Raw genomic sequence first — 18,988 nt, forward strand, 5'->3', positions numbered from 1 at the left:
CCCCCCCCCCCCACCCCCGATCCTCCCCTCTTATTTCCGTTATTTCTGTCCTTCTGTTGATTTCCCTCTCGTTCTCGTTCTCGCTTATAATTTTGCACGTGTTACACGAAATTCGCGAATCTAATTTTTTCTGATTGATCCGTCAATCTACTTGAAGAATCTTCAATATCTTCGTGGGGGACGGTCCCTTTCACGAAGATCGACGTTTTTCGCGACGGCGAAGTCGAAGATGCACCCGTCGCGGGCGTCGGTGGCGATGGTCTCGCGACGACGGCGATGGTGATGGTTGTGGTGGTGGTGGTGCTGGTGCTGGTGAAGAAGAGGAAGAAGAAGAAGAGGAAGAAGAAAACGGAATATATTGGTGGGGGCAGCTCTTCTCTACTCCCCAGAACTCTATTGGTGGGGATAAGGCAACACTCAAAGATTGTGGTGACGTAGTTCTGGCAGGAACGCGATGCGTTTTTGCTCACGTATCAAGAAAAGAGGACTTTACTACGCTTCATCTGTACCTTATAAATAATTGACACTTTTGGGAAAGAGGAAGAAAAAGAACAGACGGAAGTAAAGAAAGAGAGGAGAAAGAAGAGAAACATCAGGTACTTTGACAGACAAAGAGGAGAAGGAAGAGGGAGCCAGCGGGTGCGTGAGAAGGACAGAGGGTGGCTGGGGAGGGGGAAAAAGAGGGGAGTAAGTGGTCCAAGGGACCGGAAGTCAGTGCTCCTCTTCCGGGTCTTTCTTGAATCGCGAGCTCCTTTTTCGCGGTCTCAAAGACATGTCTCTTCCAACGAAGGATATCTCCGATCGCCCTCAAGCATTTTCAGTGCGATACGATCATGAAGATCAAGTGTTCACCGCGATCGTCATGGCTGCGTAATCTCGGCATCTTCGCTTTGCAAAACGTGTCGAGAAACGCAACATCAAGAATAATTCTTCGATGAACGAAGAATTAAGGACGAACAATTTTGCAAGTACATCTGTAAGCAATGATCATCAACGTTCTTCAACGCTTCTGTATCGAGCCTGAAGAAATATGTTCCATCCAATCAAAAATGATCTGAATCAATGAGGGTTTCAAAAAGAATCAGCGGTATTTTGTGTGCGATGATCTACGTTGCAATGTCGAGTTTTACTGGACCACACGATAAGGGAGTTGCGCGGTAGAGGGGACAGTGCATACAGTTTGCGTGCCAATCTTTGGCCACGAGGTGCATTCGGAACTGAAGAATACGTACTGGTGAACTCGCGGTGGTTCGCGGTCGACTCGTCTTTACAGCCGGACACCGCACCGGTGCGCTCACACGAACACCACCGTCGCAATCGACTATTTCATCGATCGTCAGTGCGTAGAGCGGACAAAGGAAACGGTCCTAATCGGTGATCGATTCGAGGGTGTTATCAGGTGCGAAGGGAATGGAGATGCGCCCCGTTCTCGTGGCGATCTGCCTTCTCCTCGTCACCCCCATCACCGGCTCTTTCTGGTGAGTGACAATTTTCCTCTGTGATCTTTCCTTGTTTTGCTATGAAAACGTATTGTTATATTTTAACAAGATTGTTTACATTGGGTTTATATGAAGTTAATAATAGCGAAATTTACAATGGATAGAATTAAGACTATGGCACAAAAAAAATGTAAGGCAGTAAGTGAATAAGCCAATCACAATAGAGACGTAAGGCATTAACGTAAGCAGTAGCAAATCTAAAATGTTGATTTAAGTTGTTTTCTTCGCCATAGTTTTTAATTCAAGATTTTTATTTACTCACTATCTTTTTAATTACTTTTTTGCTTAACAAAATAATTATTGTCGTAGTAGTAAATAAATAAATAAATATACATATATAAATTGCATTTTTATATGTGCTTTGAGAGAAAGAGAGAATGAGTGTGTGAGAGAGAGAGAGAGAGAGAGAGAGAGAGAGAGAGTGTTCTATTTGTTTAATTGAAGGTGTCTATCATAAATAAATATTATAAGTAATCTTTTGATTAATATTCGAGAAATCATATTTAAATACAAGTAATGTGTTATACAGACATACATTATACACACACATAAACAGGCAGACGAACACACACACACACATGCGCGCGAGAATAAGAATTTCATCATATCCGGTTCACAGACTTTTATGAAATCCTCTAGAACTTATGAATTCGAAACATTTCTCACTGTAGTATTTTTAACGTGATTATCTTAATAATTATCTTAATCAGCAGTGATAGTTGTCTGCGATAGGAATAACAAACGCATTTTTGCTTCCTTTGTCAAAGTTTCCCAAAAATGAGATAAAAAGAGAAGAGCTTGTCATGTCCTTGGCGCCGTTAAACGTGGTTATAAAAACGAGAGTTAAAAAGACATAAGTCATTTATACAATATAATAGTCTTCCCCATGTTTAGATAAGAAAATGGGAATATAGAACAAATATTTCTTGCATAATTTAAATCGTACTTATTTCAACGAATAACACAATCTCGAGCTGTTTTTGCGATTTTATTAGCATCATAGATTTATTCACTACAATTTTTTCTTCTTCGCTCAACTAAGCTTCCGTATTCTGATGATTCTTCTTGACAAATTATCGTTCTTGTATTTGATGCTAATATTGATTGCTATATTCTCGATTGCATATTTGTATCTAATCATGATACAAGCGCTGCTACGATATTACACTTACACAGGTACGAGATTGTCGCTTTGGTTGCATTTTAACGCCAATACTTGGTGAACGTGAAGAACTAACGAGTGCTCCAGTTTCGAGGTGCGTCATCTGGGTTATCAATTACGTCGCGCGTTACACGCACGTAAGATGAGTAATGGCGCTATAAATCCTCCTTTGGTAGTTATCCGTGCTCTTATAAGCAAGCTCCGTCTTGAGATTTATGACTTCATTTTGTGCTACGTAAATCGCTCATTATTGACGACGCAAAACGCTTCTTTAAATATATCTTTATTTCTGACTTCACATTAAGAAAAATTTTTGGAAAATGAACGACCCAGTAGATTCTGATTATATCAATCAGCATTTCGGTCATATATCATAATTGAACATCTGGTTATCTCTACGACTAGAAATTTTGATCGATATGATAAGAATCCATTTTCAACCAGAAATTTTCCATTGTAAGAAAATTTATTTTTGCCACTTATTAAGCTGTACTCTATTCTAATTTATTTCTAAACTACGCTGATAACGTCGGTTGATAGGAGAAATACTGAATAGAGGAATACTAAATAGAGGAAATACTAAAATATCGAATGTAGTAATTATTGTAACGCGAAATCACGTGACACATTCAGTAGCTACGGTTGAATCCTAATTATCTCGACGAGTAATAATAAATTACTCGGTAGCATGACATTTTGCTGTGTGCTTCACTTTGTTATGTAAATGTTTGCATGGTGATAGAACGTTATCGTGCCCGTGTCACTCGGAATTACAGCATCCGGAGACGGACTATATCGTATCTATCTAGCGTAGTGTGAACTTTATGCATATATCAACAAGATGAAATTAATTCAATTATATACTGAAATACTCATTATAAAATTAATTACTACGTAATTAACTTCGGTGCCAATCTTAATGTAATGTATCCGAGGTTTTTTTTATTTTGCTATATATAATCTGTTTATTAATGAAGATACGTGCAATTATTTGTTACCGTTATATTGATATATATCTGGTGTTTTGATTGAAAAAAATTTATTATAATACATTTATTTTTTTGATATTTTTTACAATACTCAGTTTGGCAGATACGTGAGAAAACGAGAGTAATACCGAAGGGTTAAGATTATTAAGCGATTATCGAATTAATCATATTAAATGTATATATATATATATTCTGATTAGATAAATTTTTTTATAATTAAGAATGAAATATTTTTGTGAGTATACATTTATAACGGGACGAAGGAAGCTTTTTCGCAGGAATGAGAATAAAGTCCCTCTTGAGACTGGTTAAATATTTGTTTCCGATTTAAGGCGGATTTCTGTATCCTGACGATACTGTGAGTCCGCACCTTGTTGCTTTCTGGCTCGCTTACCTGTCGCAGCCGTCGTTCACGGCGTGTTTGATAAATATATTAGGAGGATGACGGTTTGTGTTTCGATAACAGGTACTTAACGGTCAGACTGGAAACTCTTCGCTCTTTCTTTCTGTGTGCTTCGTTCATCATCTGCGAGTTAATCTGCGGCTACTATCGCGCATGAAGACACGTGTCGCACCGTTTTATCCACTTCAGTAGTTATCGCGGCGCATACCGCTGCCACAAAATTCAATCTATAAATCTTATAAATCTATTAGAGCAATATTATGCACTGGTTTGCAAGATTATATCTACAAGTTGGAAGATTTATTTTTCTGTCATGACATTTCGACATTATTAAAAATAACATACTTATTGTATATTATATTTTTATTTTGATGAGTACTGCGAGTGTGCAATATATAGATTCTTTGTTATTTCAGAGTATTCATCAATTAATACGCATTACTTTGATATGAATTTATTGGCGTATTAAGCACATTGACTTAAATTCTTTAAATTCTTTAAATTAAAAAAAAATAACGAAATATTTTTTATAAATATTTCTACAGAATCGACGAAATGTCATTTCTGCGATCCTTATTCCTGCGGAATGTTACCCCTGCTCCAAAAATATTGCGGGTATCATAAATCAGTCGCTCGTACGACCGTTCGTCATCGAGTCGCGCATTACGTCCTTCTCGCGAATCCTCCTAGGGCCCGCGAGGACCCGGAGCTCCGATTATCCGATTGGAACCGGATTCCCTTTCGTCGATCGGCATTCCTCGGTTTTTTCGCGACGAATACTGCTCTATCTTCCTCTCGTTCCCTTCTACTCGCGCGCTACCGCGTCCTTTCGTCCTTCTCACGCGGTCCTCTGGGAACGAAGGGACTTGCGGAGGAACCGAAAGAGGATGGGCGATTCACGAAGGGACAAAGACGACCAAGTGGAGGAGTAAAGAGGTAAAGAAGTGAGCGAGGATGGACAATGGTCTCGCTCAAAGCGTCACCCGTAAATCTCGTTGAGAGCGTATAATTTGTAAGTCGGCAGGAGCCCCCTCGTCCTCTTCGTCTTCCGTCGCCCTCGTCGTCCTCTGGCAACCGTTGCCTGCGTTTCTTCCCTCTCAGGATATATACGGAGTTGGCTCCACGTTCCTACCCAGCAATCGTATGTCCCTGGACGACTCGTGCACTTCTTCGAAGTGCCGAACGCGATATACTGTCGATTTTCGTTACAATGTGGAAGAACAATACGGTGGATCGTGAAATTATCAGATAGTACTCTTCAACTTCTGTGGTATCACTTAGGATGAAATTTATTGTAAGTTACGGTAATTCTTTCGTTCAATTTTCAAGGGTAAATACTAAAAGATGTGTGTCCTTTAATAACTGTTGCGCATACATATGCCGTTTTATTCTGAAAAGGGAAGAGGGTTCTGTGACAATGCATATAATAATTATTCCGTAAATATTAAAACTGTGTAGATGAGATCTATAAGAGTTTAGTATATTATAAGTTTTCTTTATTTCAGGATGTAAGTCGATTGATCTTTTGTAACATATTTACAAAGAAAAAAACTAACGTTTGGTATGAAAAGGCTAATTGTTACACCAATCGAGCGCAGCGAAACACAATTTTTAATGGAATGTCCGTGCCTACGGCTGTTTCTTTGACTCTCTGTATTTTCAGATTAATATAGTATTTCAGATACATCGCTTATCTAGCCGACGATTGCGCAGTTTATCATATTTTTATAGTTCCACGATTTTTCCTCGCCGTTAATCTACAATCTCTGCACGAGTTCCGTAAAATTTTTACGGACTTTCCGTGAAATTACCTTAGAGGATTACCATAATTACCAATTACGCCACGGATCATTCCGATTTTCATACGAGGTGGGCGTCACGCGTTTCGCATTAATAAGCACCCGCTCGGCTGCACGCGCGCCTTCACGCGTTGCTTCGTGGGCTTCGTCTCCGCGAGCGACGCGATCGAGCGGCGGATAGTCGCGCGCGATCGATCGCAGGTGCGTGGCACGCAGACAGGTTCGAGAACGGGCGCGATAGATCGGTCGGCCGCCGATGTATCGTAACGGCAAGTCTCGGCGATAATACGATAGCGGGCTCGCGAACCCGGCCAATGGGCCGAGGTGGGCAGTCCGCGGCTACCATCCCGCTGGTTGGACAACTCGATCCGCTCCCCCACGCTCCCACCTGGACCATTCTCTCTCGTTCTCTCTCACCTGCTGTATATTCATAATCATATAAGACCGCGCTCACCGCGTGCGTCAGCACGCATGCGCTTGGATCGCGTATGCATCGGCGATCGGCAAACTTACGAGCTGTAGATTGCAAACGGCAGGTGGATTTATTTATTTTTAAAATATCCACCGTGTATGCAATTAGGTAAGCTTGTATATCGACGATGACGAGCGGCAAGAAGTGACTAGCATTAGCTAAAGTAACTGGTATATATACATGTACTTTAAATTACTGATATTTATATTAATACTTCTGAACTTCGTTTAAACTTTTAGAGACTTCAACTTTCAGATTTTTTAAGTACGAAATAAATTGATTTTTACGTATTTAACATTAGGGTTTCTAATACATTGTATTTAATATAAAAAATTTGAGAAGGCAGTGTTGTAAATATATATTTTTATTTTATTAATATACAAATATTTATATATAATTTACACACACATATGTGGGTGTATGTATATATAAATATATACATACAAAATATAAATATATAAATATATGAAGAATGCAAAATCCTTTCTTAACACACTGATAATTATTCGGTAGCTCGCTAGTGATTTATCATTTGCCAATGTAGCTTCGCGAACGTAGATGGAAATTAATAGTGTTGGAACTGTTAAATTAGATTAAATTAAAACAAATTTAATTACATAGTTTTATACACTGTCTATAATAATTTACGGCGCATCTTGCGCGGAAAGGCATACTTTACGACATGCTTCTAATATGAGCATTATTAGTCCAGATAGCGCGTAATAATTCTTGATTACTATAATTACACGATGTATGTGGCTGATCGTGTCGATACGCGAGCAGTGACGCTGGCGCTAAAGCGGTCTTAATCATAGGTATGAGTTTTATTCTCAGAACATGCCAAGCAGGATCTAAAATATCATAAACTGACAATATTTTTCATTTAATGTATTCGTAACTATTCAATTAAATATACAATTCCCCCTCCTAGATTAGCAACTCAGATATGATATTTACATATTTTATTTGTAATAAATAAGAAATTTACAGAGCAAGGAAATTTTGAACATTTATAAATATGCGATTGTATGATTAATGAATGAAATATCGCAGATATTTTTCGCCACGAAATATTTTCTATATGGATGATGAAATTCTCGATGTTCATATTCGAAGAAGGTTCGTTGCAGTCATACGGTGTCAACGTAAACAGTAAACACGCATAATTCATCCCCTTTTCATCTCCTTATTTTTCATCTGCTTGATATGCGTTCGCCGCTGCAGCTATGAGATTTCTGCGAATTAAATATAGTGCCTCGAACTTTTTCCAGTCACGAATACACTCTATCATTCGCGACCGAGGCGGTTGCGTTCCGGTACTTGCAAGATGGAAATACGATAGGTGCATAACGCACGTATTCACGTGCGCTCCGCATGCCAAATTAATACATGTATACACGTAGAATGACATTTCAACGAGAACTGCATTTTTCAGTAAGAGTGTTATTTGTTAATATTAAATATAATACAGTTTATTTAATATGAACAAATTGATCTTTACTAATTGTTTTATTTATTGACAGTTAACCTTTACCGTACTAATATATGAGTAATTATAAGTGACCGAGCGATTCCTGTTCGTGCAAGTTTCTTTGAGTCTTTCGGTAATTATAAATTATACTACATTTTATTATTTTCCAAAATAAAAAGTCAATATTTATTCTAGAAAGTATGTTGGTGAATTTTTAGAGATTTTTTGAATTATTTTGAAGAGGTGAAAAAACGAAGATTCGAGATTCTAGTGATCCTTGATAGTATGGATGAAGCAAATGGTATATAGTACGGTAAAGGTTAATGTTAGTATTAAAAAAAAAAAACAATGACGAATATGTCTTTGTACAAAGGATTCGCTTCCAGGAGTGCCAAGCGGTCATTTAACGGTGGTTGTAATAAGCAAAACCGCTCGTCGGTTATCTTATAATTACGACTGTTTCCGTCGGTTTATGGTGACACTCACCATAAATTCGTCGCAGTAAGATGAATCGTAAAACGTTCGCGGGTGATAATAGCGAGAATCTGGTACTCTAATTATGGTTTTGTCGACGCTTTAATAATACCGCAACGTTTTCAGTGATTTTAATTGAAATAGATGCAAATTTTTTCGCAGCGGGAATTAATTTTGTGTCTTTTTCACTGCTGTTTAATTTCATTCTTATTAAGAACTGATAATTACTACCCAGTACTTTGATTTTGACTTAAAACATCAATATAATATAAACTTATGTTATAGAATTGTTTAGGACATTTTTAAGCGCTTATTTACTGGGGCTAAGGACGTTTTAAAATTTTCAGTATATATAATTTTCTAAATATATATCTCATATATTATGTCCCAGGATATTCAGGATATATTCAGGATCATCCTAAGGATAATACCATCATAACAAATGTATTACAACAAATGTATCAGTTTAATACAATTAGTACAATTAGTAAAATATTATGTATACGTTCTTAGCACATATTAGAAAGTTTATAGGAAATAATTGACGTATTGCAATATTAAATATTAAAATATTAGGTGTTAAACTTAATAATTGATTTGTTTCGAAGGGAAGATGAATGAATACCTTGATCAAAATAATTTCCTCCATTTTCTACTTTATTACTAATTAATAATACTTTATTAATAATACTTTGATTAAGGTATTTCCCTTCGAAACAAATCAATTTTGGAGACGAAAAACGGCAGGAATTAAGTTTAACACCTAATATAATCAATATATTGCATTGAAAACAAATTTCTATTAAGCCCACTTGTTTTAAAACGGTTTACAGTTTACCTTTCGTAACGTCACAGATTTGATTTTTTTTTTTTGGCAAGCGGCACGCTAAAGAAATGCTCGATTTGTCACGACACGGGGCGTGTCAATCATTGCTGGGTCAAAATACGGTGAGCATAATAACAGCAGTGAGCCGGCAATGACACGGATATCAGAAACGGGGTGGTTAACGACGGGTGTCCGCGGTTAGGAAATGAGGCCCCTCGCCCTCCAGCCTTCGTGCTTGCACACTGGCTCCTCTCTTTGCGCGAAATGCAGCATGGCGTGACGCAACAACACGCACCACGTGCGGGCCACGCACAATGCTCGTAATAATTTCTCTCCTTCTTTCGCGCTATCGCTTTTGTTTATTTCTACCATTTCTTTTCTTTCCTTCCTTTTTCTTTCTCTTCCTCTGTCGACGTCCTCTCTCTCTCTCTCTCTCTCTCTCTCTCTCCTTCTCCTTCTCCTTCTCCTTCTCTCTCGTTGTATTCCTCGCCTTGACCTTCCCGAGCTTCCCTTGGTCCTGCTCTGTTACTGTCGTTCGTATACTACCGTGCCTATAAATGATTTACCGGACGTTCCCCCTATAGAGTACCGGATTGGTCATGGTTTCGCTGCGCCAATAGTACGGTGTTAATGCAACTTTATGTCGGGCGTGAATGAGTACGTGGCTCTTTTTCAATATATTTTAGCCCTCAGTCATTCTTTTCTCATTTATATCATTATTGTCATTTATTTATCGTACTGTCTCTGTAATTAATATACTATATATAATTGAATAAAAATCATTGTTAGATATTCGGAAGTTTTTGCTATACAATTCTACGTTTAAATTATGTATATTATTTAGAATATATTTGATCAAATAAACAATTTTTTAAAGGATCCTGTTAATTTGTTTCACGAAAGGTGCAGATTTTATTTAATTATTGACACGTTATATTTTCTCAATGTTGCATTTATTATTAATATTCGATCAATTCAAATGATGCAATTAATATTTCTGGAATGTATATCTGTCGGACATATTGTATTTTTGTCATGATGTTGTCATAGGCCAAGATTAATTTTGATGTTAGAGAGAGAGGGAGGAGGGGGGAAGGGGAGAGAGAGAGAGAGAGAGAGAGAGAGAGAGAGAGCACGCGTGCGTACCTCTGAATGCTCGGGCATGCCAGAAGAAGAATTTGAAATTGTTTTAGTGGCGCGTGCAGGGTGCATCTGCTATGTACGGAATTTTAAGACCCCGTCACTATCACAGATTGCTCGAACTTTATCGGTCAAATCCCAATATCGGTTTTATTAAGGCAAACGCATACCACGCATAATTCATTACGGTAGGCGCAAACTCGCGTATGAATTCCGAGTCCTCGAGTCTGAAGAAGCTGATTAAAAATTCACACAATGTGGTGGCGAGACCGCGGGTCTTTTTTCTTTTCTCTAGATGCTCGATGCAGCGTCCAGGCTTAAACGGAGCACGAATTCTTTGAGGTTCACCAAAAAAAACTATCAAAAATGTAACCTGGTCTCGATGACCCTTGCCATCAATTTGTTCGGGACATTCTCAGGCGGAATCAACTTGCTTCTTTTTCCATTCGTGAATCCTCGTTGGATACTATATGGTTCTAGCTCTCTTATTTCTTTGGCTCTTCTTCATCTACAATTATTGTAAATTTAACATGTCGTATATTACTGTAATAAAATAGTATTCATATGAAAGATCTAATCGATATAATTTAATTATGAGGAAGATTATTTTAGCGAAAGAAGAGTAGAGTATATAACGTTGTTTGTAACAGATAAGGAAAATTGAGACAAAACATGCTAACTGCATAAACAAAATAAGAAATAATTTTATCTTGCAAGATTTATAGCACTTTTTTGACAGACTGCATAATTTGTGACACGGCTTATAAAGGAAATTTATGGTGGTGGTAGATAAATGGATAGATTTAATGAATTCTTTTAGAAAAGTGAAAAATAAACTTATCCTTGTGCAACATCATAAGCTTATAAGAGGCTCAAAAATTATACAATGTATATATTAACTTTTTATAAATATATTTGCTAACTTAATTTAAATTGATTTTTTTTCCAAATATTTGAAGAATGTCGTATCTTTATTTTTGGAGAAAATTTAAGTTTAAAAATATATTTATCGCTAAGTTGAATTTTTTAGCGGACATTTTTTGATCGACAAGGTGACGATCGCGATAAAAGTGAGTTAAAGTCGAGAGAACGGAATGAAACGAGAATGTAAAATGAGCACGCGCCAGGAACCACTTTGGCATATATAAGCTCAGTGATAGAGTGGCTTCGTTCCGTCGTAGTCCTTTTCGTCATCTGCATGGCCCGACGCCGCTGTCTGCTTCACGTCGTCGAGCAACAAGACGATGATTTAGATTGAATGCGCATATTTAGCAGCCACGAGTTGTTGTGACTTTCTACTTCCGCTCGCTATTAATTCTTTCATAAATTGTTGTCCCTCTCCCAGCTTCTGCATCTCGTTTCAGACATGTTTTTAATATCCTTATCGAAGATGCTCGCGATAGAATTTACTCCATTTTTTACGTGGAGAAAATGATTTTTATCTGTAATCTTATTTAAATAATTTTAAGTCGAAATTCTACCTTCAAATATACTGATTTATATTATATGAGTAACATCTCTCGCGATTTAGTGAAAAAGGTTATAATAAAGCTCTCGTTTCTTCTCCTACCTCAAATACTGCATAAGATAGATGAAGGTTATAACAACGTTCTTGGTCGCGAGATTTCCAATTTTCTTTATAGCATCTTCCTATTTCATACATATACTTTCATTTGAAGTGTGCAAAGTATTCGAGGAATCTGCCAGTGGGCCTATCAACTCGTTTTCTCCTTCATTTCTCTTCTCTTGCTTCTTTACGCGGACTTTCTCGTTGAAGCGATCTCTCTTCTTCTTCCCGTCCGTTCTCTGTAAGACGTTTCTCTCTTTCTCCCGCGAATCCCTTATTTCTCCGCCTGCCTCTCCATTCGTCGCTCGTTCTGCAAACCGGCCGGCCGAAAGAGGCCAGCAACGTTGCTCTCTCGTCACTGTCTATCTGAGCAGACAGCGTGGAGCTGCCTTCGAGCAAAGTGAGGGCGTCTAATGAGGCAATAAATAAGTCGACCGCCCTAACCGGCCTCTCCACGCTTTTCGTTCGCGACGACGTGTCCATCCTCAAGTTCTTTTCTTGCCTCCGCGTACATGAGGTGGGGCCGATCTCCTCGATTCTAGTCGAGAGATCCTCTTCTCCTCCCTCTCCCCCCTCCCCCCCCCTCTCCCCTCGAACGTTCCGCTGGCTCGATTGTCGTCGATTAAACCGAGTCTTCCCTCGTTTTTTCGTCTAGTAGCGGATCCCGAGATGCCTTTTTGCGAGGGCTACCTTGCAAGAAAAGAAGCACAAGCGAGTGACGGGACTGTTAAAGATCGTTGCGCATATATTCGGTACGTTGAATTTTGTTAATTTAAAAAACGATGAGTTAGCGATGTGCTCGTCTAAATGCGATCAGTATTCCGTGACGATGTATTATACTGCTGGGTAATGAGTCTCATAATTAGATATTTATGTGCACCGATATTGAAAAAGTTTATAGACAACAAATTTATATTTGCACAGAAAAAAACGAATTTGCTGAAATACCTAAAAGCTATTCTTTAAAATTTTTAGAATGAATCTCATTCTGAAGTACGAAATCTCACTTTTAAAAATTGAAAATTGAGCCACTTTTTTCAAAACTAGCTCAATTTTTATTCTTTAGAGTGAGATTTCACTCCAAAGAAATTTAAAGAGTATAGAAATATAAAATAATTTTTTTACACTATCAAAATAATTATGTAGAACGTTCAAACTGATCGCTATAACGTCAAAACTTTTTGCAACATTTATCATGCCTGAGTTTCCTGCATAATTATTTTATGGTTCAGCAAAATTATTTTTAAATGCATCTATCTACATTTTTAGATACTTTAGTAAAATCGTTTTTTTTTAATTTTTAGCTATACGATATATACATAATACATTGATTTATTACTCGTCTAATTAGAGGATATATTTTTTTCGAGATTATATGTAGAATACTTACATTTTTTTAAATCCTTGGTATTTTTGTTTCATATTTCTTATTAATTTAATTTATTTAAAATTATTAATATTTCACTAACTTCTCTCCATCTCGAATAATGCGAATAAAATTGGCATATGTTAGTCTGTGGAAAGTTACGAAATCGCAATCGACAGATGGAAGACGAATGGCAACATAGTTCCTGACCACTCCAATTCCCATTAACTTGCCTCTGGCGATATTAATAGACGTGAGTGCGAAACGTTCGCATAAGCGGCGCTCGTCAAAAGCGTGTTTGCAATAACGCCATAACTTTATTATCCGCCTCGGGGATTGGTCTTTTAGTATCGACGCACAGCGGTTCTACCGTTTATTTGACTAACGGGGTGAGATGCGCGTGGCCACTAGGAAACGGTCTTTGAAGTCGAAAGGTCGGATAAACTCCGGGAAGTTGCCTTCGCCTTTATTTGAACATGTGACGTTTTTCCGACGAAAACTATCAATACGAATTATAGGCGCAATGAGAACGGAATAAATCACGATGAATTAGCGAAACGCATTGGATGTTATTTTAACTTATAGTGTGTTTTGATTCAATTCAACGAATACTATTATTAAATTCTTTAAACCACATGTTGCGACAGAAGTCTCATAATTAATTAGTACCGTAATTGCACTATAAAAAAATTCACGGTAATATAGTTTATAGCTGCGTAATAAAATCTTGGAATATGAATATTATATCATTAAAGGTCAGAGATTTAACTTATATTTACGATACGAAATATATCTATAAAGTATATTACTGCTAGAAATAAAATACGTAAAGTACAATTTTCGAGATTTACATAAGACACGATAATCTGACAATTTATTTGAATACCCGTGTATAAAGTTACGCATAAATGTTTACTATCTTTCCGACAGGCATATTCATTTCCTCTCTCCCATAAAATTTACACAATGTAAGACATTTGAACCACGACAATAACCTACACTTAATACAATGTTTAACTTGTCATGTAGTTTCGCATACTGCAACTTCTCGGAATACAGCTATATCTATGTCGCTCGTCTATTATCTTGTGCCTAGTGATTTCGTTGCATTCTCGCGTAGATTGATGCCCGGTCGAGAAATAGTACATGCGTTAATTCCAGGAAGATTTCGCAGCTCTTCTGACAGCTGGTCGTGATCTAAGAGAACTAGGAAATATGTGTAACGTCGCGTCTTCCAATCCTTCTTCTTTTAATCGATAGTTAACCTGAAAAATATACTTGAGATGTATGACAAAAAATTAGGAAGGTGTTCGAGGGAAGGAAAATGCAAAAATTTGTAATATTTTAACAGAAATACATATAAATATATTAATAGTAATATTTGATAAATCGAGAAATACCCCTTGTAGAGAACATTCCGCTTGATCCTATATAATGCAATATGTTTTATACGAACGGCGTTTTCGTTACGAAGGCAGGATACCGTTTTCTTCGGAGAACCCTCGTAACAGATTGAAGAAGCTTCGGCACTTGTCGTCCGTCAGACTCTATCGGGACCAAGGGCCTTAACAGGAATATCGACGAATCGAAGTTCCTGCGGCTTGTACTCTGTCAGTGGATCTGATCGTCCCGCGAGACATTACATGCGCCATATTTTGCTCCAACGAGAGCGATGCTGCTCTCCTTTTTTTTCCTCTTTTCTTTCTCTACCCCGTTCATATCTCTTTCTACCTCTCCGTTTCGCTCACGCGCGAAATCATTCCACGATCTCTCGATCGAGGGATTTCTCGTGAATTCCCGTCCGCGTATCATCTCGCGTATCATCTCCGTTCTTGTCGTCGTCATTCTCGGTTATAGTCGCCACTCAAGGTGGAATCCTCCTCGCCCAAATGACGATGTCACTCTCGTGCACGACTCTCCATGTCGTACTACCTTCGGCTTCTTATTCCTGTTCGTGCAGAACGAAAAGCGTAGAAGGGCAAGGAGGGAGAGGAAGCACATCGAGAACGGACGCCGTGGCGATGTACATGGGCGCGCGAGCAACCGTCCTTAACGGAATTATTGCCATTAAGGTCGTTGCATTCCCGAGAGGCCGTCGTGTACGCGCCCTGGCATCCTACCGACGCAGAACTAATGATCTTAATTAACGTTTCGTAACGAAGGTCGCCCGGACTGTCCTCTTTCTTCTTCTTCTTCTCCATTTCTCCCTCTTCCCTCCCCTAACCCTTCCTGAGCCCCTACCGTTTCTCTTTTTACCTTTCCGTCTTCGTGCCCTTCGCGGGTCCGCGCTTCTTCCACTTCGTCCTTTTCCCCTTCGTCCTTCTTCTGGTGCCTTTCTGCCTCCGAGTCGTCTTTCTCAACTTCGTAGTTCCCACCGCTCGTAGTTCACTCAGAATCCATTTCGCTTTATTCTTCTTTTTTTTCTACCCCCGGCGCAATCATCAACCTGTCTCTTCTCTGCTCTTTCTCTCTCCTCCCTCTTTACACCCTCTCAGCATACTCGTTCATTCTTTCCGTTTCTACGGGGTCTTCCTGTACCTCCATAACATTTCTTTCTTCTTGCTCTATGTCTTTCTTTTTCATTCGTAGGAATACGTCGCCACGAGTTTCATACGCCGGAGCTTTAATTATCGTAATGGTGTTAGCGTGTTCAGATTCGATTGTCATACCTACTATCCGTGATATAATTTTCCTTTTTTCTCATCTTCATCTTCTTCGACGATTTTTTCCCGTCGTTATTCCCTTATGACGTGGTATTGCAAACTTCATCTTCTTGTCTCTCACAAAGTTCCACCGTAGCTTCACAGGATACATCATGATCTTGCCTTATTAATTCTTTATCACCTTTCTGTCATTTCATAATACGATCATTCAGTTATTGATTTTTTGTGTGTAATGAAATTTTATGCGTTATCGCTAAATGTTAGAGACGTTTAGTATCCTACTTGAAGTGTACACTGAGAGAAAAATGTTTGGTATTTGTAACTATAATTACATATTTTGGAATAACCATATTTTTTATGGTTGTCCCAAAATATAACTATAAAATTATAGTCACTTAAATCATTTTTATGGTAATTTCAACTATTTTATGGTCATAACAACTATAATTATATAGTCATTTTAGTTTGCCAACTGTATACATTTGTTGCTAGAACTATATACATAGTTACTGTTATTATTATTATAGCAGTAATAATCATAATTATAGTGATATGTAATTATAGGTACAAATACTAAACATTTTTCTCTCAGTGTATACTTGAAGAGGAAAAGAGAAGAGAAACAGTAACTTTCATTGGCATAATAATCTCATTGCGTCGTGTCGACCGCAATTGCACGGCATCAATACAATTACTATAATTCACTCGTCGTTAGTAAATTACGTGTATCAAGCTGACACCGCCACTTTAGTAGCCACAATCGAATGAAACGTATACAGAACTTTAGCGCTTTTTCCTTGTTAATTTATCGCTCTATTATATAATTCGTTGCATAGTGCGATCTGGTTATTCGCGTAGCGAACACGAAAAATTAGTAGTATTAAAGAATTCGTTGAGAATGACAAATCTTCCGTGTTCAGACGATGTTAATGGGGTAAATCCGAATTCTCTGTAAATAGCGAAGCTCCGACTGATTTATGAGGCACGACGGTGTGCTTAAGGAGAAATAAATTCTGATCCAAACACGAGCGATTAATCGCGAGGATCAGGGCTGCGTCGAGAGACAACACTCGTGCTTATAGAACCGAGATTCTACGGGTTTTAGAAGGAATGGATAAGCATCACGCGGGAAAGGAGAGCTGCCGTTTAATCTCACGCGAGAGCGTTTCCTTTTCCACATTGCGCGCGGAAAGATATTGCGTAGCTAAATAACCAGCAACTCGGCCGCGGGATTTGTAGCTTCTGTAAATTATTCTGACCGTTTTCCTCTTTAGCGCGTGTCGTGTCTTGAGGGAACGACGTTGCTCCGAGTTCTTCGCGGTTCGCACGATTATATCGTTACTTTGAGTATATTGAGTGCAGATAAGTTAATTATACATGGAAGCGTTTAGATTGCTGCTATTTTTTTATCATTCAAGAATAAGTACGCATAACATGTATAATTACGTATAAATTTTTTATTTATATCAGTATTTGTCTAATTTTATCGCTAAAAAATTATTCAATTAATTTGAACGATGCAAGAGATATACAGTATTTATAACAGTATTCTCATTCATTGATAATTTTTATTCTTTAAATTCTTTGGAGTAAAATTTCATTCTAAAGAGTGAAATAAATTCAGCCAGTCTTGAAAAAGAGTGGTTCAATTTTCAATCTTTAAGAGCGAGATTTCATTCTTTAGAATGATAATTCATTCTAAAAGTTTTAAAGAGTAGGTATAACAAAATATATTGAATATATTTAATACGTAATATAATATATTTAATCACGTATTTTTATTTTTGATTCTATAGGACTGTAGGAAGCCAGCTGGTGATGGATCCGATGCTGGTCTGTAAGAAAACAAGACGTCTGAAGGGAAAGCTAGCTGACATTTGTCGTAAGGAGCCATCTTTATTGAAAGAAATCGCGAAGGGTGTTCAAGTAGGTACTAGGGAATGTCAATACCAATTTCGAAATCGAAGGTGGAACTGTACAACCGTCAGGAGGTCTCTCAAGAAAATTCTGCTACGTGGTAAGCTTTATCGAGATATATGTATATAAATCAGTGATAATTAACTTCAGAGATTATTAAAGATCGAGGTTGAATAATTTGTATTACTCTTAGTTTATTATGTGATACGTTTAATATATAATTGACTATTTCAACATACTGGACTATATATCTTTAATAATTTGTTTCCATGTTCAAATGGATTTAAATTAAGAAATAAGTAATTTTTTTACATTTTATAATTAACGAAGAGTATTTAAAGACCTAAACGCTTTTGCGCACGTCAGACACTCGATCCCGTAAATTCGTGAATCCGGTCGTATTATTCGCAAATCATGGTCGCAAGGTCGAGCAAACGCTATTCCGGGCCCCGGTCTCGCCTTCTCTTCGAGAAAGGGATCTCCGGTCCTATGGTGCCCCTTTCAGGAGCGAGAAGGGGACCCGCGCACGACAATGCACACGCTAGCGGCAGATTACAGGGCGCTACTCGTTCGACATTAGGCGAACCGGATGTCGATTACACACTCCCCTACGGGGCCTGAGGGCGATTCGTTACGATTAAATGCCGGTGCCCGATCGGCACACCTCCAGAATGGGCTACCCCTTTAGGACCTTTAAGGACCTTTCTACGTGCGGGGCCTTTAAGAAGTCCCTCCGCGTGTGGAGCATGACGTTGACCACTCTATACCGATACGAGTGTATTAACGATCGTAAAACATGATGTACAACAATGGCCTTGGTATTTTTATGTTTTCATTTAGGATAATTGATTATTATTCAATGAAAAATTATATCAAATTATTAAACTGTTTTTCTTATATTGTTTTATGCTTACATGTCTCTAAATTATATTTACATAAAGTTTATTAGGATGGAAAGAATATATAAAAAAGAATGCAGTTTAAGTTAGAATTTATTTTTAAAGAAAAGGGAGGTGTCGATCTTTTTATTCAATTTTTTTATCTATTCTTTATATAACATATATTTTTTATTTAAATATTTTATGACGATATTTTATTTTATTGTATGTATAACTTGGACAGGTCATGGCGTTTTTTTGTATCTTACTGTTTAAGTATGCCTTTTTCGAGTTAGGATACATTACGGACGAATAAGTAGTAATTATTTTTAAATTAACCTTAATGAGACATTCTAGATATA

The 18,988-nt window shown here is 37.8% G+C and overlaps 1 protein-coding gene across 1 annotated transcript in view; it reads left to right on the forward strand.

Moving 5' to 3' along the window:
- Positions 1–30: 30 nt before the first annotated feature.
- LOC108769579 (protein Wnt-6) overlaps positions 31–18,988 on the forward strand; it is a 39,153-nt gene continuing 20,195 nt past the window's right edge. Inside the window, exons 1-2 of the mRNA XM_018520614.1 lie at positions 31–1,478; positions 17,628–17,848. Coding sequence (XP_018376116.1) covers positions 1,411–1,478; positions 17,628–17,848 — 289 coding nt within the window. The 5' untranslated portion in view covers positions 31–1,410. The remainder of the gene's footprint in view (positions 1,479–17,627; positions 17,849–18,988) is intronic.

This window comes from Trachymyrmex cornetzi, unplaced genomic scaffold (assembly GCF_001594075.2).
Source record: "Trachymyrmex cornetzi isolate Tcor2-1 unplaced genomic scaffold, Tcor1.1 scaffold92, whole genome shotgun sequence".
In the NCBI taxonomy this organism is placed as follows: Eukaryota; Metazoa; Arthropoda; class Insecta; order Hymenoptera; family Formicidae; genus Trachymyrmex; species Trachymyrmex cornetzi.